Here is a 22,358-nt window from a genome sequence, read left to right on the forward strand (position 1 = left end):
CTGGGCAAGGCATTGACTGCCTGGGCGTGGCCTCAATAAAAAACGTATAGGTGTATGTATTTTAATTACCTTAAGTCCTTTATGTGAATCACGACTGTGGCACACGCAACACATGAACCCCAAAACTCTAAGAATCAAATGTCTTTGAACTGCTCTGAGCACAACAACAAAACACACCTCCAGCAATTGACTACCTGACGGCCAACAGGATTTTCTAATTCCTTGAAAGAATTTTATTTATGGCTAGTCTATTGAAATTGAAAAAGTCGAGTATATTGGTTTTGGTTGCGTCTCTAGTGATCTCTAGCTCAGTTGGTCTCATCTAAATTTCTAAACAAGTGAACGAGTATTGTGCAGTCTCTTACGCTCGTCTGCTCGCTGCTAAGCATTGTTACCTGTTGTAGCTCCTTTGGCTTTAACCATTTCATGTTTCCAACAATGTTTTGTTCTTTTCAAAAATTTCCAGTAAAAACTTGCTCAATCTACAATCCCATTAATTGGTTAAATGCATTTCTTTTGTTGGTCTTGCGTCTCATATGATTTATCATTTGACACTCACATTTCATGGCTTATCAATAAAAAATGTTTGAATAAATTTCGAAGGGGCTTCAAGTTCAGTGTCATTGAGGCGTGGCTAATGCAGGCGTGACTGTCTTAACAGGCTTGCAGAGGCCTCTCCCTATCTCCCCATCTCCCCACTGCCCGCTCTCTTAATAGCAGCTAAAACCCAAATGTAAATTAGTCAAAAGTCGCCTTCATTAATTAAATTTACTATAATTCTTCCCGTACACTTTAAGCCCATTCGTTAGCGGAACTCAATGAAAAATCACGTAGCGAATGTAATTCGATAAGTTTCAATTGGAAACTTGTTTCTTGATCAACTTGGCGAGGCTCTAAGGCCAGACGTTTGAGGTCTCCGCTTGGCAGTTGAGACAAACAAGGCAAGGCTTCATATTATATGTTTATTTTATGTTCGGTAAGCTAATTGAAATAAGCAAAAGCTTAGCTTGAAAAGGGTAACTGAACACAATTTTAACCAAGTTTTTGCTAAATCTTTTATGGGCTTTGTTAACTATTTATTATATATACAATTATGCGACAAATGCCTCGTATGATCAGCTAAGCTCATTAAGGATTAGGTTTTACTTTGTTCATTTTTTTTTCAGCCTTTGAGCATAACTTTTGCCTACAACTTGCCCAAACAGCAAAATACTTTTAGCCACTTAAGCAATTCTCTCTGCAGTTTCCTTTCCTTTCAACTTGGCAGCTTAACTTCAAACATGTTGTGTGTGCACCTTTTGACAGTGTATTTGCTATTGGTTAATAACTGTGTTTCCTCTCGCTCTTCAACTCTTGTTTTTCATTTGCCTAATGAGCATAATCGTTGCGGCTCGAACCTAACCTAACGTGTCCAGCCAGCTATCATATGGCTATTATTGGTATTTCGTTTCGATTGCTGCATTATTAAGCAAAAAAATTATTAGGCTCCGCCATAATTGCCGCACGTGTTTCCCCAATAAAGAGAGAAAAAAGCCGCCAAATGTCTGATGTGGGTTCCCATGCAACATTCAACATGACATTGATGAAATGGGCTTTTATGGCCCGACACGAACAGCTAATGTTTTTTATTCAGTACAAGTGGCAAGAGAGGTATATTGGTTGTGCAGCAATGTTCACATAGCCAAGGGAAGTATGACGTATATATATATATACATATAGTTGAGTGTATTTCGCATAAATCTATATAGCTAAATGAGACTTAATTGATATTAGTAAACAAACTTCCATAATTGAACTAGGCGCGAGTATTTCGCAGTCGTTACTGCCCGTCTCTAATCATTTTATATGTTTATTTTGTACCTTTTTTTATGGCAATCTATAGAGTTTATTGTGTAATTGTTGCTTTTACTGACAACATTTCGAATCACCTTGTGATTCAACTATATAAATATGTAGAGGCATAGAAATTATATGTTTACTAAAAGAGACTTCACAACATATCTATTTGCTTCTATAAGAATTATCTAGATATAATCAAGCGACCAGAGTCTTCACTTATTTATCTGCAAGTGAAACAGAATCTTTGCTTCACTTTAATCAAAACTTATGTTAATCAATGTTTTTCTTTATCTAAAACTCTTGTAAGATCTACACGTAAACTCGATCCAATTTTTTTTCGCTTTGTTCATAATGAAATTGATTACGTGATGCTAAAGCAAAAGTCTCGTAAAAAGCAACAGCAATAGCAGAAATAAGCAATGTAATATAATGGACAAATAAAATATTTGTGGTTACAGTAGACGCACGCTACAGCAAACCAAAATTGAGCCGTACACGCAACAAAAAAATGTCTGCCATTAACTTCTTGATTCAATTATTTGTCTTGTTTTGTTAGTCAGGCATGTACTCATTGTGTTTCGTCTTAGGCAGTGCTCACTGTGTTCAGCGTGCGCTGAATTGTTTTTATAGCATTTTTTTATAATTTCAATTTTAATTTTGTTTTTAGTGCATTTTCCATGCCACACACTGCGCTGGGCAAACTATAAAATGAATACAACTAAAGCAATTCCGAGAGCGCTAGTCGGGAGTGCACGACTAGCAAATACCCTGAGCATGTTGAAATAGCTGTGCAAAACATTCCCACATTCTGTAGGCGAACTTGAGTGGAGCTGGATGTGAATCTAGTCTTTATAGAGAACGAAAAAGCAGATGAATGGATAGACCCAGCTGGAGTAGGCAGCCGATGGTTAATGGAAGGCTGAGCACAGTTCTGTCTGTCAGTTAGATGGGTATTCACAACCAGAAATACCCTATTTTTACAACTTCTATAGAAAAGTAACTCTACGAGATGCCAGAGTCCGAGAGAAAGAGAGAGTAAAAGACTTGTGAAGCAACAGATACGCAACGATATAAAAAAATGTTTGAATTTAATTTGAAATTGAATTTTGCCTGGCTGTTGACCCAGCTCTCAAAGTGCGTATATTTCTTTGTAATCCAATTAGTTTCAATAAAAATTAAAAGAAAACGAGAGGGAGGCAGGTAGGAGGAGAGAGGCGGAGATAGAGATTACTTGCATTAGTTAATTACCAATTGATTGCGCTTCAATGAAGCCTCTAAAGGGCAAGTTCGTTAACAATCTAATAGCATCAGCTAATTTCGATTCGCTCTTTTTGTTTCATTTTTATCGCAGCAAAATCGATGACACTTTAGGTGGAGATCGATAATGCGTAAGTGCTGAAATGTTTGTCAAGTGCCCAATGCACATTATATAAAGAAGAATGTCAAGAGGCCACAATAATTGCAACTAATGCGGCGCGAGGGTCGAACCTTGGGCCATAAAAGCGGCCAGCATACAGCACACACAAAAAGCATAGCACTTCTAAGTGATCGACTCGGACATACCCTGTACACATTTGTTCAAGAACATGTGCTATAGACTTTATGATACTGTCCGCATTGCCTACTGTAAATATACCCCGTTCTAGTCCATTTTCCCTTGGGGTTCAGTGCACAAAGAGCGCAGCCCCAAATGTAGAACACCTGTCAGACGTGCCACAAATAAATTGAGCAGCTGAGGCGACAGGCCGGCAGGCGAGCAGCTAGCCAGTTAGAGAGAGGGTAATGGACACAGCCACAAACGCCTCGCCACACGTGTTCAATTTATTTTTCACAGTTTGTTGGCCAACTGTGAAGATTGAAACAGTCGCTGCAGCCACTCGTGCAGCCACATCTACATCTCTCTGTCTCTCTATATATAATTTCTACTTGCATTTCCATATTCAGTTCAATTACAAGCCCCGATTACAGGATATATGCACATAGACTGAGCATTCAATTATACGGCGTAATTGTTAACTGCTTCCGGATATACAAAGCGTTTGCTTCCGTTCAACTGCTGCGGCTGCTGCCAATTGTTATTAACTTTTATGACTTGCTGCTGTTCTAGCCTAGTTTCGAGCTTCATTTGCTTAAAGCGAATGTGCTCTGGACGATCTATTATATTTTAAATATATATATAAGCACAATTCAGCTGCTGTGTTCTTATGAATCAGTTCATAGATATTTCTACAATTTCAAATGAGGTGAGAAGCCAGCTAAATGTGTATATTAACTGCAGTATATATCTCTCTCTATATATACATATATACAAATATATATATATATATATATATATATATAGTTATAAACAAATTTTGAAAATTTGCTCATCCCAAGTGTTGCCTGGCTGCCAAAAAAAAACTTTTTCGCAACGTCTATGAATTGCTTTCAGTTTGAAAACGAAAATACAAACAAAAGCAGAAAATGTGGTTGAAATCATCATGAACTTAAAATACGCAAAACGTGTTGAACTAAACAGATATCTATATATTTATCTAATATACATATATATATATACATAGGAAAATTTCTTCTTTACCTTCAACTCGCAATAACTGAAAGCTAAAAAGTTATAAAGAAGTTCAATTTATAGTGCCATTAAATGAACTAACTCATTGTTATTGAAATGAACCAGCTTATATAAATAAAAAATATAAACTAGTTCACAAATAATACATTTAAATAGTTATGCATATATTGAAATAAAAAAATAAACTTATACGAACAAGGAATATGAACTGGTTCATTCTTTTTGAAATGAACCAGTGAACTTATAGGAACAAAAAATATGAACTAGTTCACAAATTTATAAAAATAAATGATTATTCAAATGAACCACTAAACTTGTGTAAAAAAACAAAATGAACTAGCTCTCAAGTTCGGTTCATTCGTCGCAAGCCCCTTGAGTAATATGTATGCAAATAAACAAATTTGGACATTCGCTCATAAAGATGATATAATATATATATGCTATATACACATGTATTATTCAAGCTATATATGTATATATATACTTTTGGTTTATTTATTGTATTTAACACAATATAAACAAGTGCATGTGAATCTCTCTGTTTTTGGGCCATGGCAAATACTATAAAATTACGGAAATTTCGAGACTCGAGCGATAAACGCACGATTCTCACAATTTGCGTGAGGCTGTTTCTTTTTTTTTTTTGTAGTTGAGGAATAATTTTTTAACGAATTTGTTTCTGTGTTTATAATATTTTAAAGCAATTACCTTAAAAGAAAAGTACGCAACAACTAGATAAAAATTATTCCAGTAAGCGAAGCATTAATTAAAGCTGGGTCGAGGTCTGGTCAGAGGCAAGAGACTTGATACGGAACATATTTGAAGGCTTGTGGATTGTCTTTAAAGAGAGCTTTTTAACTGTTCCTGTTGCATATATACCTATAAAAAAATATGTATATAATTTTCATAAAAAACTTTCTACAGATTTTTGCTTTTCTTAGTAAGATATTGAAAATCGATAATTCGTAAACTGTGAAAAATTCGCATTACTTTTTGAACCGAGCTCATATATTCTTAAACATGAGCAACAGATGGGTCAAATATAGTTCTAGCTGTCTGTCAATTTTTATATAAAACATTTCAAAGCGTAGCTGTAGATAATCCGTACCAATTATCGATAACTCGATAACTCATATTTCTACTAAGTTATTATGGCTATAAATATTGCTTAAGTTAGTTTCTTAGAATCTTAATTAGCACCAAAAAAATGTATAAACTGAGTTTAATTTACATTTAAATTAAAATTTTTTTACATTTAAAATTTACAGTTTTAATATAAAATATATATTTTCCGTATACTTTCCAACTATAAGTTCTCATGCATAAAATATGCAAAATATATACTATATATATATAAGTATTATATATAATATATATCATATTCTCTTTTCTTCTTCTTTTGGCACATTGTGTTTGGGTGTTAATTATGCTTAAAATAAAGTCACACGGTATTCATTTATCATACGAATTGACTGCTTCAGCTGTCTCTCTCTTTCTCCCTCGCTCTTTCTGTGATTTTGATTAGGAAATGTTCCCACATTTGTTTGGCACTCGCATCATATCACATATCATAAGTTTTCTACAAAAGTTTTCAACACGTTTGCGTAATTATGCAAATGTTTATTTATTTTAATTTTTTTTTTTCTCTAATTTTTCGTTTCCTTTTCGTATATTCATATAATATAAATGCTACAAATTAGTCGGCCGTCGCTTCAACTATAATTTTGTATATCATATTTAAATAACAATCGCGATCAGTCGTTCGACCTGTAAAGACGTGAATTCGAACAGCCTTCGCTTAAGCTCTACTGCTGCAGAGTTCTAAAAATAGAACTTTGCGGTGCATTCTTCAACGCAACAGCAACAAAAACCGCACACGCAGCGTTTTCTTATCGCTTGCTTCCGCGTAACTCAATTGCTTTAATTGCAATTTACGAAATTTCGTCGCTTGGCGCGAGTGCGCCTGCACTCAAAAGCACAATCCGCGATGACATCTAATGTCAATAACCTCGCTACAGCTGTAAAGGTAAATGCAGAAATGCAAGCCCAGCTTAACGTTGTGATGGCAAATAGGCAAGCCTCCATCATGCCAATAAACTCAAAAATAGATATCGCCTCCGTGCAAGGCATCACTAACAACAAAAACACGAAACGTAAACAGCCAAATTCACCAAAAACCATCAAGAAAAGGCTCATCTTCGACGAACCAAGCACCAGCAATGCAGCATTAATATCAGAAAATCGATTTTCACTGCTCGTAGAAGAAGATGAAGACTACAGCGAATCACCTGTAGCTCCAGAAGCCCCAGTATTGACCGACCAGCAAACTACACCGAAACCTCGTCCGCCCCCCATATGGTGTCCAAACATCAAGTCTGTGGCCCTACTTCAACAGATAATAGATAAAGTAATTGATGCTAAATCATACGTAATTAAGCCAAAGAAGAATAACATAGGTGTATTAACCCAATGCAGTGAGGACTATCGCAGAGTTATAGACCACTTTACTAAGCTGGAATTGGAGTTCCACTGCTACCAGCTTAAGGAGGACAAACCATATAGAGTCGTGTTCAAAGGGCTTCACTCCAGCACTGATACAACACTAATTAAAAAGGAATTGGAAACCAAAGGCCACACAATTACAAATGTGCACAACCCACTGAGCCGTATGGACAAAACACCGCTAAATATATTTTTTGTTGACGTGGCTCAGGCCCCCAACAACAAAGAAATTTTGGACATTCGAGTTGTCTGCAGGCAACGCTGCACAGTGGAACTGCCAAGAAGATACAACGACCTGACACAATGCCATCGCTGTCAAGAATTTGGACACACACAACGCTACTGCCACAAAGCTCCCAGATGTGTGCGTTGCGCCGGGAAACACGCATCCAAAGACTGCACCCGCGAAAAGGACCAGGCACCAACTTGTGTGCACTGTGAGTTACAGCACCCAGCCAACTATAAGGGCTGCCAAGTATACAAGCGGTTGCGCAAATTGCAATCCCCAGCACAAAAAAGGAGTCCCACACAAACACCGTCTACGGGTCCGAGTACTGCTTCCGAAATTACAAGGCCCCGGAGCATTACCCAAGCCACGAGCTTTGCAACGCCTATTAGTGGTGTTTCTTACGCACAGGCCGCTAGAGGTGGACCGTCAAATAAGAATACCACAAGTGACACTTTGTTCACTGAAATGCTTCAGCAACAACAACGTCAGTTTGACGCAATTAATGCCGAGCTCAAAGCGATGCGAGAAGTACAATCCCAACAAGCAACCATGCTAAACAGTTTAATGGCCATCATAACCAAGCTTGCCTACAAATAATGGCTTTACGTGTGGGTATCTGGAACGCCAATGGCCTGAGAAACAAGACTCAGGAACTGGCTGCGTTTCTCTCACAAGAAAACATAGATATAATGTTAATAACAGAAACTCATGAGTGCCCCACTACACAAATTTTCGGATACGAACACTATCAGGCTCATGGTGAAGGAGCAAACTGCTTTGGTGGATCCTCAATCCTCATACGAGCAACAATACCGCATACACCTTTACTGCCAATTTGCAACGCAACAATGCAGGTCTCAGCCATCACCCTGCCTACGTCTATTGGAGCGATCGAAGTTGCGTCAATTTATCTTCCGCCAAACACTGGTCTGTGTGATCATCACATGGAACAGGTTCTAGGCCAAAGGTTGAATAAGACCCTCATCGGCGGCGACTGGAATGGATGGCACCCATTTTGGGGAAGCAATAGTGCGAATCGTCGCGGAGAAGTCATATTTGAGGCGATTCAAAACTTACAATTCAGCATATTGGCGACTGGAGCCCCCACCCGTTACCCAATTAATGGACACAGGCCCTCGGCAATCGACTTCGCTGTCTACAAAGGCATCTGTGACCGGCAATTGACCATTGAAGAATCCTTGGACCTATCCTCTGACCACCTGCCACTAATAGTCACAATCCACGCGCAGCCACAGCCCTTGCCCATTAGGAAACAACTACTGCCAGCAGGATCAGATTTAGGAGTCTTTAGGCGCGAGCTCCATTACTCTTTGCACATAGAAATGGAACTTAACACTCCTGAAGACGTGGACTACGCAGCAAACAAACTGCAGGAAGAAATAGTCAAAGCTGCGCACCAAGCCGCCCCACCATCTTGCCAAACAAGACAACAGTCTCCGTACAACATCCCCCTCACCTTGGAGGCCCAACACCTACTAATACACAAAAGATGGGCCAGGAGACGCTGGTTAAGATTACGCACGCCTGATGCCAAATCCATGTACAACGAAGCCACGAGGCATCTTAAAGCTGCTCTCGCCCTGCTTCAAAAGAGGTGTATCAGCGATGCGCTGGTACGAGCTGAATCGCCCACTGACGCAGAGTTTCAATTATGGAAATTTACAAGAAAGCTCAAACGGCAGCCAATACGACGTCATCCCATTCGGAGCATTTCTGGTTCCTGGCACATTGGAGACGAAGCTCAAGCTGAGGCTTTTGCAAACCACCTTCAAGACCAATTCACGCCGGTGATTACCGCAGAGGCCTCAGAAATCGAAGCAACAGAAGACATCGTTCTCTCGCCCCTCCCAGCTGAAGACCAGATAACTGGATGTACAAAAGAAGAGGTTCTTGAACACATCAGAAGAGTGAAGGCAAAAAAATCCCCTGGATATGATCTAATAAACGGCAGAGTCCTTAGAGCACTGCCTGACTCCACCATAGACTACATAACTATGGTGTACAACGCCATGCTCCGCATCCGGCACTTTCCAGCCTGCTGGAAGCGCGCCGTGATTGTGATGATTCCTAAGCCTGGCAAACCCGTGGGAGAAATTGAGTCGTACAGACCAATTAGCCTGTTGCCAGTACTCTCCAAAATATTCGAAAGAATATTTCTGGAACGAGTACTGACACATCTGGGACGCCAGGAGGCCATTCCAAACCATCAGTTTGGCTTCAGGAGACAGCATGGAACACCGGAACAGGTTCACAGAGTTGTGCACCATATCCTTGGAGCCTTTGAAGAAAAGATGTACTGCTCTGCCGTCTTTTTAGACATCAAACAGGCGTTTGATCGAGTTTGGCACCTGGGACTGCTGCAGAAAGTGAGGACCACCCTTCCAGCCCCATTTTTCGCGTTGCTATCCTCATACCTTATTGGAAGAACCTTCCAAGTGTCAAGGGGGCAAACAGTATCCTTGACTAGACCAATTATGGCTGGAGTACCACAGGGTAGTGTTCTAGGCCCAACACTTTATACTTTATTCACAGGAGATATGCCAACTCCCGAGCCAAATATAGGAAGTACAGATGCAGTACTCATAGCGACCTATGCAGATGACACCGCCATCTTATCACGTCACGTATCTGCGCAAGAAGCTTCAGACTCACTACAAAAATATCTGGACTCTTTCGGACGCTGGGCAAAACGGTGGTGTATCACCATTAATGCACAAAAGTCTGTACATACTACCTTCGCCACTAGAAGAGGAGATTGCCCAAGCGTTGCATTGGGGCCCACTATTCCCAAAGCCTCAAAAGTAAAGTACCTTGGTATCACTCTTGACAGAAGGCTGACTTTTAAAGCGCACATAAGTCAAGTAACCTCAAAATGCAAAAGCAAGCTAAAAACCCTCGACTGGATGCTGAGAGCTTCAAGCAAGTTGTCTTACAGCAGCAAGGCCGCCATCTACAAGGCAATAGTTGTCCCAACCTTCGTATATGGTATCTCTCTATGGGGCTCCTCGGCGAAGACTACAAGGAACAAAATTCAGACCCTGCAGAATAAAGCACTACGCAGATGGACTGGAGCCAGCTGGTTTGTAAGAAACTCAGTCTTACATAGGGATTTAGCAATTCCCACAGTTGCTGAACTCATTGGGCGACACAGTTCAAGATACGCGGACAGACTTGCAGCGCATCCTAACCATCTCGCAAGCAACCTGGCTATAAACAACAATAGGCGAAGACTGAAGAGATTGCATCCTCTAGACAATATTAGAACTAATTAAGATAGTAGCTACAAGTGCAGAATAATTGGCATATCTGCCCTCCCATTAGTTAAGGTTTAGAGCTAAATGCGCTATAGAGTCTAAGACAATAAGCTGCAACAAAATAAAGAAATAAAAACGAAAAAAAAAAAAAAAAAAAAAAAAAAAAAAAAAAAAAAAAAAAAAATATTTAAATAAAGCCCAACAATCGACACCTGACTCCTCTGCAACTTGTTTTGTTTGCTTAAGCAAAGCCAACGCACATTTTGTGCGGGGCAATTAAAAATCGATTTAAATGACTTGAGATGTTTTGTAGTGCGTGTGTGCAGACGTTGAGATGCAAGTGTGTGTGTACAGTTGTTTGACTATTTGTGTGTGTGTGAATGTGGAGATGCATGCGTCTGGCTATGTATCGATTGAGAGACATGTGGTCGTCGCTGTATGTGCGAGCGAGCGAGTAAGTGAGTGAGTGAGTGCGCGAGTGTTTATGACGCTGTGTCAGTCTGTCTCTCTGTTTAGGTGTCTGTCAGTCGGTCTTGCCCGTCTGTGTCAGTGTGGATGTGCATGTGTGTCTGTATGATAGTGTGCGTGTGTCTGTCTGTCACACTGTGTCAGTGTGTATTTGTGTATTGTATTACAAGCATGTTGATTATTTCATTAGCAGCGCCCTCTGGCGGGCAAAAATTAATGACGTCCAGTGAAAGTTGGAAAAAACAAAAACAAATTCAATTTGTGTGTAGAAACCAATACGCCAACTGCAGCCCTGCCTGATCACTCTCTCTCTCTCTCTCTCTTGCTCTCTATGGAGATGCGTGTCAAATATGTTTTTTTTCTATTTATTTAACATGTTTGGCTGCCTTTTTTCGTACACATTTTTTGGCGGCTCTCAAGTTCATTGGCCCAAGTATGTGAAAATGAAAGCGATGAGAGTTGCTGATATCAAATAGTTGAAATAGACATAATCTATATATATATATAACATATATATACATATATGCAAAATAGTTAAATTCATTCATATAAAATGCTAAATATGTATTCTTATTGAAACTAAATATGGAAAGGGCAGATAATAAAGTAAGAAAAATTCAGGAAAATTCAGGAAAAGCCATAAACCTGTAGTTTTCACGCTAAGTCAACTCAAACCTCCATCCAAAATGCTTTTAAGAAAACTAAAATTGCATAATTAAAAAATTTGTTAGAAGCAATAGAAAAAGATCTAATATGTTACTTCCTGCTGCCACCCGTCGTTGCGCGGCTGGCAGTTCAGCACAATAAAAAGCGTAGAACGCTGCATAAACAAATGCACAGGGGCGAGGCGAGGGTTAGATGTTGCCACAAGTTGTTGCATGCAACACGTGCTGTGCATAAATAAACGATTTTCATTTGTCTAGCTTTTCCTGCTTTTCAGCTGACTTGACTCCTTTTTTCCAGCTGACCAAGTTTTGCGTTTTGTGGGCTCTGTCATTGACCCTAGCAGCAGTTGAGGTCCCCTAAATTAGTTTGAATTATGCATGGCAGAGAAATCTAATGTTATTGTTGTTGTTGTTGACTTAATGCAACTTGTAGCATCTCCAATGCATTATTAGCAGTCGGCGTGTCGAGCTGCTTGACGCCTTCTTTATAAAATGTAAACATTGCCAGACGCTGACCACATCGCGTTCCATAGCAAATGCCACTTGATGTCTATTTCGAATTTCTTTATACTCATTTGGTATTTTTTATGTTTTTATTTCAATATACACAAGTGTAAACATGCATCTTCATACGATATACGAGTATAAATATTATATTTATTTTTATACAGATTTGCTATATTTTCATTTATAAATCTAAGCAGCTAATATGCTTAGTTTGACTGCCTGAACGAGCATATAATATATTAAAACTCGATCAAGCAGAATAAGGCAAAAGTCATTAAACTTTTATTTAAATTGCCTTCGATGAATAAATTTTTGGCAGCAAATGCGTCGCAGTTGCAGTTCATTTACTTTCCAAGCGAACAGCTGCAAAAATGTTTGCGATTTTAATTAAAAATCAAATTATTTTCAGCTTTTAATTAGCTATTGCTTATTGGTCATTGGAGATAGCCGATTGCCGATTGCCGATTGCCGACTGTTTGGGTTCGGGGCTACTTAGCTTAAATGCACACTGACCCATATTCTAGCCAAACTTCAGCTGTCTAAGCAGACTAACAAGAGTTTTATAGAAGTGCACATTTGGAAGATACCCTAGGATAATAGAAGAACTGTGTTATCGATAACTATATTTCAGCAGTTGCTTAAATTATCGATAACAAACAGCTGTTGCAATAATAAAAAGGAATTACCTTTTAATCAACAGCTTCAGCCAGCTAAACGTATGAATATTAATTAAGAATTTTACTCAAACTTCAGCTCAATTGTTAATAGGAAATGTAAATTCCATAATGAAGTCTCTAAGGGCTTCAGTATGCTGTGAAAACGTTGTTCTCTTCATGTGAAGTCTGCCTGATCGCTCTATAGCTTATAGTAGATAAGCTTTAGCTGCTAAAATCTGTGATGAATGTAGTAAATAAGAAAATTTTGATATCGATTTTAAACGATATCTTGTAAATTTTAAACTAAAATTATCGATTAGCTCATTTTTACAGTTCAAGCTCTTATCATGCTTGGTAAATGATACACGAACGAATCAGATCAACTCAAATGTCAAACGTGATCAGAAATTTATATATATTGGCTCTAAATATATGTGAAATATGCTCAAATATGTCAAGTTTGATATCGATTTTAATCGATTCTACAAAAATGTTAATGGAAAGTTGAGATAAGTTGAATAAAATTAAATTAAAAATTAAATTAAATAAAAAAAAGTGAGCTTACAGCTCTACCAACTGAATGACTGAGTGACTGAACATGAACAGATCGTTTTAAATGTCAAATGTGATCACGAATATATATATATATATATACCTGCTCACAGTTCTGCTGACAGCTCCAACTAACTGTCACATACATTTGGACACACCCAACATACCCTGCTTACCCATTATGAATGGGTCTGCAGTAGAGCAAAGTCTATATATAGAAAGTTAGTGTAGTTCTATATATATATCTAGATAGGAATGGTACTTTTACTTTTCGACAGCGCAAATATCTTCCGCATTACAAACGCACTTCGTTCCATTTTTTGTTAGTCTGTAGAAATATTTTTACTTGGCTGACAGCAAGACGAGGCGAGCCGAGACGAGGCGAATGAACCAACAAAGCGTCTAAGTGAATCATTTATTAAGGAATCTCTGGCGCGGCTATTTGGAGCAAGATGCAAAAGATTTCAAGTTGTTCACCTTAGTCAATCTATTTAAAATACCCGAAACATCACTTTTGGGCCACATTTTCAATTTATTTGATGCACAAAAATCTTGGCATTAATGATTTTCTTAATGTCAGCTGACACATTTTCTGATCTACTTGGACTTGTCGCTTATATGATTGGGTGGGCGGATGGATGAATGGTTGGTTGGGGATGTAAGAGCAACATTTTCATTAAATTGTCTTTCCCATTTCGAGTCTTTCGTTTTTTTTTTTCGTTAATTAAAAGTCTCTCGGGGACGCGTAACACTTTCGTAACAGTTCATTGACTTCTATTTACAGATCTTCAAAACCAAATGGAAAATCATTTAGATTTTGTTACTGTTTACTTAATTGAATTGATGAGGCACACTTAAAAACCTATTACATAGCTGCCATGGGTATGGGCATCTTCTCTTAGGTTGTGCTCTTTCTTTAGAAAGCTTTTCGACAGCAACGATCTCATGTAAATTTTTTTTTGTGTTTGTCCTATTGCTCTTGGCACTGCCATAAGCTTCTTGTTTGTCCTATCATCCTAACATTATTCATTGCTCTTTGCTTTCCCACAAGCTAAAAAGCTTTGCTCTTTTTGCAGGGAAAGAGCTTGGTCGAGCAGCGATCGACACGATCGGCCCGATTTTATAAACAGTTTTCTTGTTTGTCCTATCATCCTAAATAAAAGTCATTTGCTCTCTCTTACTCTCTCTCCCCATTGCTCTCTTAAGCTCATTTGCCTTGCTCTTTTGGCAAAGGGAAAAGAGCTTGAGAAAAAAGCTTCTCGAACGTCGCGATCGCCGCGATCGCCGCGATCGCCTCGATCTCGTGCTCAAGTTTTCCTGTCCTATCAGTCGAGTGGTCGCGCGTCTTCAACCCAGAACGCTTTTCGCTGCATATACCTCTATATAGCTCTATATAGATTGCCATTATATAGTTGAAATCGCGCGTAAATTTGGTGTTTTTCCGCTTGAAATTTCACATCTTTCCAATCAGATTTTGCCATTTCAATTGGAAAACAATTTGCAAACGATTTTTTGTGTGCAATTTTTTGCGTGATTATTTTTAGTCAAACACACACACACACACGCACACTCGCTGTGTGTGTGTCTGCGTGCGTTTCTATTGTGTTTTGTTAGCTTGCGCCACAGCCCGCCACGAGTTGCACAGTGCGTATGAGTGATTTGTGCCTTGGCTGTGTGCCAAACATTACGCAGCTGCTTTGAATATTTCCATATTCCATTTTACATACGAAAATGCTGTTGAAAATTTATCTTTCAACTGAGTCACATAGCTGCTGTGCGCTGTTGACTTTTATTGTGGCCAGTTTTCTAGCATCAAGTTGCAGTCCATAAATCCATTCGAATGACTTTTGTAAGGCGGGCAAACACGTGTTGAAACAATTCGCATTAAATCCGCTCAGAAGTTTTTATTAAAGCAAACATATTAAAACCATAATCTGATCAATATAGCTGCCAATTAAGATCTGAGTTAGCATATGAGACTTGTGATTGGACCTGAAACATTTTCTGTTTACATTTGTGAATTGTTTATTTGCTTTTAATAAGGCTCAAGTGTTCGCTGTCTGCTCGTATGATAAAAGATCGTCAGCGGAAATGATGTATCATAGCACGAATGTCTCCCACGCCCAAAGTCTCAGAGCTCTTTCTATAAACAAAATTGAAATTGAACAAATAATTGAGGCAAATGAGCAAAAATTGAATTTCACACGCAATTTCATTTATTTCTGTATATGATTCGTATAGATATATATAGAAATGTGGAAAAAATAAGTCAATAAGAGTATAAATATATTTATACGAAATATATGTAAAGAGTTTCTGAGTTTCTTGTCATATAAAAATGCTGTTCAATATTTAGCTATGAATATCTATGTTTGCGCTCTTCAAAGTATTTTTATCCAGCAGATATTACTGTTAAAATTTGAAATCATATTTTGTGAACTTCTTGTTCTACTTCAATGCCATCTTTAGCAACACAATTGTCGCCTAGCCTCATCTCAGCTTGAGCCTCTTTAGTTATGGCAGCAAGTTAAAATTTATTGTAGGCCAGAGCTGAAGCATCTGCTGTCTGTGACCTCATTGAATGTTGTTGCTTTTGGCCAAAATTTTGCTTTATATTTTGAAAAAATCAAACAACGAAGACGTCCAACATTAAACATTTAAAATAAGCGAACTTTTCAGCATAAATAAGTGAGCAAGTTTTGAGCATCAATATAAGTTCAAATAGAAATTAAAAAATTTAGCAGACCTCGTATGTTTTTTTTTGGCTTTTCTGTATATAAAACTTTTGTAAACTGGCCAAACGATCAAACTATATAGTAGAACTAGCAACAAGCAGAGTTTTGTATAGCGCTTAGGGCCTCAGCTACAATTATATAATTCGCTGGATTTTCTGGAGTAATAATATATTATTGTTAACAAATTTGTTTATTGTCTAGTTTAAGACATTGCAAATAAAAATAGCAATTAAAAAAAAAATTCAGGCTCAACATAACTTAAAATATATTTATCTATAAGTTATATATACACTTGTATTTATCTATGTGTTTATCTATAAGTTATATGCACTTTATTTATCTATTTATTTATCGCTCAACTTGAGATTAGATTAAAAAACTTTTTGTCTTTCAACTTGAGTTATTAATTACTTTTTCTCTGTAATTTTTTATGTTTTATGCTATTTTCTTATGTCAGCAAAGTTTGCTTATCTTGATTGATAAGATATGTGTGTTTTTTTGCCTTTGGCTTAAGGCTTTGATAATGAGTCGTTTCCGCCTGGGAAAACTCTGCGCATTTTGCTCTAGCTCTGGCGTGGGATGTATAGCTTGCTATGCAAATGTGTTCTAGATCGATCAAGTAAATGTGGCAAGCACTTGTTTAAGCCAAGTCTGTGCCTGAGGTGCAATGAACCTTGGCCGGAGTTGGCTTTGTGGCTGTGAAGCAAATCAAACAAGAAAAAGCAAAACTTTTGAGCTGCTTGAAAAGCCTAGCATAAATAAATGTATATATATATATATATATATATATATATGTGTGTGTGTATGTATATATATATATATATATGTATGTGTATGTATATATATGCTATGCTATATGCTCAAGTGTTTTTCGAGTTTGCTCGTCAAAAGCGCGCTTCGAGTTATCTGCAGCACTTTGAGCCAAGTTAACACATAATGAAATCTTATCGCAGCAACAACAATACAACAATAGCAGCTCTTTGTGAGCAACATTAAGTGCAAATAAAACAAATGTTTAAATAAAACTTATCTTGATTTGCTCGCCTATAACTAACTTATCTCTCTCTCTCTTCTCTCTTCTTTCAGATTGTTCAAACGACTTGGCGTCCTCAGTTGCCGCTGCCCAAAGAGCTACAGCTAACCGATGAAGCCAACAACAAAGCGGCCACTGAAGCAACATTAGACAACAACAACGAGCTGCAGATGGAGCGTCTGCGCAGTCAGCAGCAGCAGCAGCAGCAGCACAGCTTGAGCGGCTCATCGACGCAGCAGCTGTCGAGCAAACAGAAATGGTCCTTCGGCCGCCTGTTTCGCAACAAGAAGAAGGATGCTGCGGATGCTGGCAGCGCCAGCTCCAGCGAGGAGGATCGCAAAGCGGGCTTTGTGCCCGCCCAGCGTCAGAGCGCCACGAAACCCAAATCCAAAAATCCAACTAAATCGAGCAGAAGCAGCAAAACGCTCAACTTCGATCATATTGTGGCGCCGCAGTCACAGCCAAATCATGCGGACAACGAGTTCTTTTTGCCCGTGGAAATGGTGCCGCCTGAGCCCTACTATCAGAACCAGCCTGGCCCCTACGGCCGGCCCAGCAATTCGCTGGATCGTCGACTTTATCTGACGCCGCAGTCGCAGTCGCAGTCGCAGTCGCAGCAGCTGCCGCCTAGCAAATCGCGCTCAGCTCAGCGTGGCAAGCAGCCGGGTCACTCCAGCGAGGAGGAGATCATTTCACTGAACTCATCCACGTTCTCCAAGTACCGCAGCGACGAGAGCATACACAGCGGCGGCCAGGCGCTGCTTGGTCCGGGCGCCGCCGGTCAGAGCCGCCGCAGTCGAGCGGCACGCAACGAGCGCTACTACAAACGCTTGTCCCGCGACGGCGAGGTGAGCCATGGCAATGTGCCGCAGCAGCTGCAGCAGCAGCGCTATAAGACGCAGCCATTGCCTTTATCCATCTATCAGGCATCACCTAACTCCGCCTCCGCCTCCGCCTCCGCCACCGCCTCCTCCGGCTATGTGCAATGGCGTCCATTGCAGAACTCCATGCAGAACGATGCGAAGCGCAGCATTAGCTACGACAGCCAAATCCATTTGCAGAATGTGAATGGACGCATGCAGAGCAAGCCGCTGCCACCGCCGCCGCCGCCGCGCGATCCACTGCGGCGCGTTCATGTCGGCTACAGCTCGAGCGACCTGCGACCCGTTTCGTATGCGTTCGATCAGCGCGGTCGCTGCGTCTCCGATGATCGCATGTGGCAGCCAACGGCGTCGCATTATCAGTCCGTGCACTCGCTCAACTCGCAGCCGAGCAGCTCCATAGCCAGTGCCCCAGCGCAGTCGCAGCATCGTCGCTTCATCACGCGGGCGGAACGCAATGCGATGCCCGGCAAGAAGTCGCTGCCCAATGGCATTGACTTCCACTACGTGGCCGACGCAACGCCGCGCTCTCGGAAGCCCATACATCTGCTGGACAGGGATGTCAGACTGGCCGATCCTGAGCCCGCCTCCAGCGGCGTGCTGCGCACCTCGAAGAGCGGCCTGCCCACGGCCAGCAGCGATTGCCAGCGCCCGCAGCAGCCACTGGCCAAGCCGCGCTCGATTTCTAGCTCGGGCCTGAGCGAGCTGCGCAGCTATCCCATGCCCATGTACTCCGAGGTGCAGAAGCCGAAGCGAACTGCTCCAGCGCCAGCGCCCGCTGCGTGCCCAGAGCCGAGCAACGTCATCTGCGGCAGCTTGCACATCAAGCCCAGTGAACGTGGCCGGGAAAACTATGTGGAAATCCGGAATCGTGATGTGCACAAGACCAACTCAATGCCGCATCATTATCAGCGACGTTCGGGCGAGGACCTGTCCAACAAGTACGACGAGTATGTGGCCGAGAAGCGGGAACAGCATCAGAAGGCGCCCATTTTCGTCGAGCGCAAGGCCAGCGCCCCAGCCATGGCGCCACTTTACTATCCACGCAAGAAGCCCGCCAACCTGGAGGAGGCCATCAATGAACTGGAGGCCATATACAAGTCCCTGGGTCTGACCGAGCCCATGGAGACGAAGCCGGAGGAGCCGGAGCCGGAGCTGGCGCCGAAAGCGGAGCCAAAGCCACGCATGCCCACGCCGAGCGACTTCGAGAAGTTCGCCTTGGCCCATGCCGATGATTATGACGATGAGGATTCGCCGGCCGGTGAGCCAGATCCGGTGCGCGACGATGTGGCCTATCGCAACCTGCAGCTGGCCAATTTGCAGTATCGCGCCGCGGACAGGCAGCCGCCGTTTGGCATACCCGTGGGGCCGATTGTGCCGGCGCCGCAAAGCGACTATCTGCACGTGGAGCCGGTGATAAAGGAGCCGAAGAAGAAGAGCGGCTCGCCAGACATTGTCAAGGATGATCTGGCGGTGCGTGCACTGCGCAAAGATCCGCCCTGGCCCAAGTCCAGCTTCGTCTATCCCATGCAAAAGAAGCAGCGCGCCACGCGCACCCAATCGGCGAACATTTACAATCTGATACAGCGGGATGCGGCCAAGCCGTCCGGCGGAGACTTGAATAGCTACATCGAGCTGACGCGCAGCATTGAAAGAGCCGGCTCCATGTCGAATCTGGGCGGCGAGCAGGCCAGCGACATACCGGGCACCTTGGAGCTGCTGCGCAAGCTGAAGGCGCAGGACGAGGAGCTGCAGAAGAAAACGCACATACCCTTTAGGCATCCCAGCCAGGGCGGGGCCATAGCCCAGCTGCCGGAGCGTCTGGGCCAGGAGGAGAAGCAGTCGAAGCCAATGCCAGTGCCAGCGCCGCGAAAGAGTCTCACGCCCGAGCCGCTGCTCGAGGATGCGCTCAATAAGATTGCGCAGGACGCGCAGGCGAGCAGCATTAAGCTAACCCAGGAGCTGGACGAGCTGCGCAAGGAGGCGCTGATCACGGCGGCCAGGCCCAAGCTGAATGCGGAACAGCAAAAGCTGGAGCAGGAACTGCAGCAAATCGAAGCGGTCTCCGAGGCGGCCAAGCGCTGTGGCCAGCTGCTGCTGGACACGCTGCCCGATCAAACGGACGAGCCCCATCCACGCAAGCTGCAGAAGGAGGGCAAGCTAATACGCGCCATCGATGAGGTGTCCGAGGCGGCGAACGCTGTGTGCGAAAAGATACTCAAGGATATTGTAACCACCGAGCCGCCGGTGGTGGTGCACGAGGCGCTGCAGGTGAAACAGCGGCCCATGGATCAGCAGCAGCAGCAGCAGCAGCTGGTGATGCCGCACTTGATTAAGAAACTGGATCCCATACAATCGGACAAGATCGAGGCAATTGCCAAGCGCTGCATGCGACAGCTGAGCGAATTGGGCAACGCCGAATCGCCGCCAGATTACGATAATCTGCCCACCTGTAATAAGAAAAGTAGCCAACACGAGCGGGTCCACGCTGACGCCACTCTCATTTGTCCCATTGCAGAGGTCAAGGCCAAAGCGCAAGCGATCGACGACATCGATCGCATAATGCGGGAGTGCGAGCTGCAAGCGCGACAAACAGGAAACAACAACAACAGCAGCAACAACAACATCACCTCGAGCACAGATGATCGTACGAGCCGGACAACAAACACCACATCGAGCACTGACGATCAGCGCACCACGGCGCCCAGCATGAGCAGCGGCAGTGGCAGCAGCGGCATACATCAAGCGAACACTGTGAGCACCACCGCCTCCTCGTTTAGCTCCAGCAGCGATTGCCTGGCCAAGTCGTCGAGTCCATCGACCGGCAATCGGCCCATGTCCTCGAGCATAACCTCTTTCAATCCGTACTCGTCGAGCGATTATATCAAGTCGCAGAGTAGCGATTATCATGCACCCAGCACCGATCCCATCAAGACATTCAGCACCACATCGTACGATGTGCCGTCGACGCCGAACGACACAACAATTAGCACCAATACACCGAGCACCAATAGCACCAATGCCACAACCAGCACCACCAACAACAACAACATGAGTGAAAATCAAACCGCCAGCTTTGCCCGGTCGCCGTCGTCCTCGTCCTCGTCCTGCTCATCGCCGCCATTGCAGCTGACGCCGGTGGGTGGCGATGCGGGTGGAGCACGTTCCTCCTCGCCCTCGCAGTACAATTCGAGCGAGGAGCTGGCCGCCATATTTGGCATCGAGGAGAAACCGTCGAAGCAGCTACGTCGCAAGCAGCTAACAGGTAAAGGCGTTGCCCCCGCCCAGCAACAACAAGAACAAGCCCCAGCCAATGCCAATGCCAATGCCAATGCCAATGCCAATGCCAATGAGAGCAGCTCCTCAGATGCCGCTACTAATCCCCGCTGTGCGCTCGTCCAAGCTATTGCTACTAATCCAGTTTTGAATGTTGACCCTCAACTAGATGTTAACCACCCATCCACATCCATCAACACATTCACTAGTTGTAGTAGTCATAGTAATAAGTTAGCCCCCATACCGGAACTGGAACTGGAGCTGGAACTGGAACTGGAAGAGAGCAAAGCGGAGCCAGAAACTGAGCTTAAGCTGTCGCCCAATTTCAATCGCATCTATGCCAGCAAAGTGAACATTGTTATGGATAGGCAGGAGCTGGAACCAGCTCCAATGCCCGCTTTGACCCAGTTCGATTCGTTAAGTTCGCTGGAGGAGACATCGTCCAATCCGGACTCGGGTAATGCTAGCCTCGCCGACTATCCACTAACCACAGCCCAGGCAAATGCCTCAGTTGAGCTGCAGACGACGTTCAATACGCGCTTCGAGGTTAAGGAGCATTACGTATCGGAAGTATCGATAGGTGCTGACGAGTTGGCTAAAAGAGACGAGGACTTTCCGCCGTTGCCCACAGAGGAAGAACTACTGGAGAGCCTGCGAGAGGACGTCGCACTTAACGAAACTGGCGAAAAACTTGAGGCAGCTGCAGAAAAGCAGCCACAAGCTGAACTTGACGAAAAGTTCGCTTTAAGCGAGGCCGTTTATGATCTAACAAGTGAATCGTTAATAAAGCCAGCTGACGAAAGTATTTTGAGCGAAAATGAACTTAACGATACTCAGCTAACAGCTGAATCTTTACTTGACGAATGCCAATTGGATGACAATGAACTTGACGATAGTGATTTAGTAGCTCAAGCACTTGACGAAGCTTTCCTTGAAGAAATCGAAGAGCAAGCTAAAAGCGAACTAGTTCCACGTAAACAGAGCATCGTTTACGAGACGCCGCAAATAAACTTAAATATTTCCGAGCTTAAGCTCAATTATGAAACCAAAGCGAACTCAATGAACAGCAATGATATTAAGACAGGGTTCGCTGCTGATGCAATGCCAATTAAGGATACTTCAACGGTAAATGAGAAGCAGAGCAGCGGCAGTGACAAGGACAGCGTGAAGC

General features: G+C 42.5%; 1 protein-coding gene across 5 annotated transcripts in view; it reads left to right on the forward strand.

Moving 5' to 3' along the window:
* Window positions 1-22,358, forward strand: part of LOC111597740 (supervillin) — a 113,082-nt gene that overhangs the window by 8,366 nt on the left and 82,358 nt on the right. For all 5 annotated transcript variants that reach the window (XM_030225267.1, XM_030225268.1, XM_030225269.1 and 2 more), the window contains exon 2: window positions 17,084-21,176. In XM_030225267.1, the coding sequence (XP_030081127.1) occupies window positions 17,084-21,176 (4,093 nt within the window). The remainder of the gene's footprint in view (window positions 1-17,083; window positions 21,177-22,358) is intronic.

Source organism: Drosophila hydei, unplaced genomic scaffold (assembly GCF_003285905.1).
Source record: "Drosophila hydei strain 15085-1641.00,03,60 unplaced genomic scaffold, DhydRS2 tig00008128-arrow-arrow-pilon, whole genome shotgun sequence".
In the NCBI taxonomy this organism is placed as follows: domain Eukaryota; kingdom Metazoa; phylum Arthropoda; class Insecta; order Diptera; family Drosophilidae; genus Drosophila; species Drosophila hydei.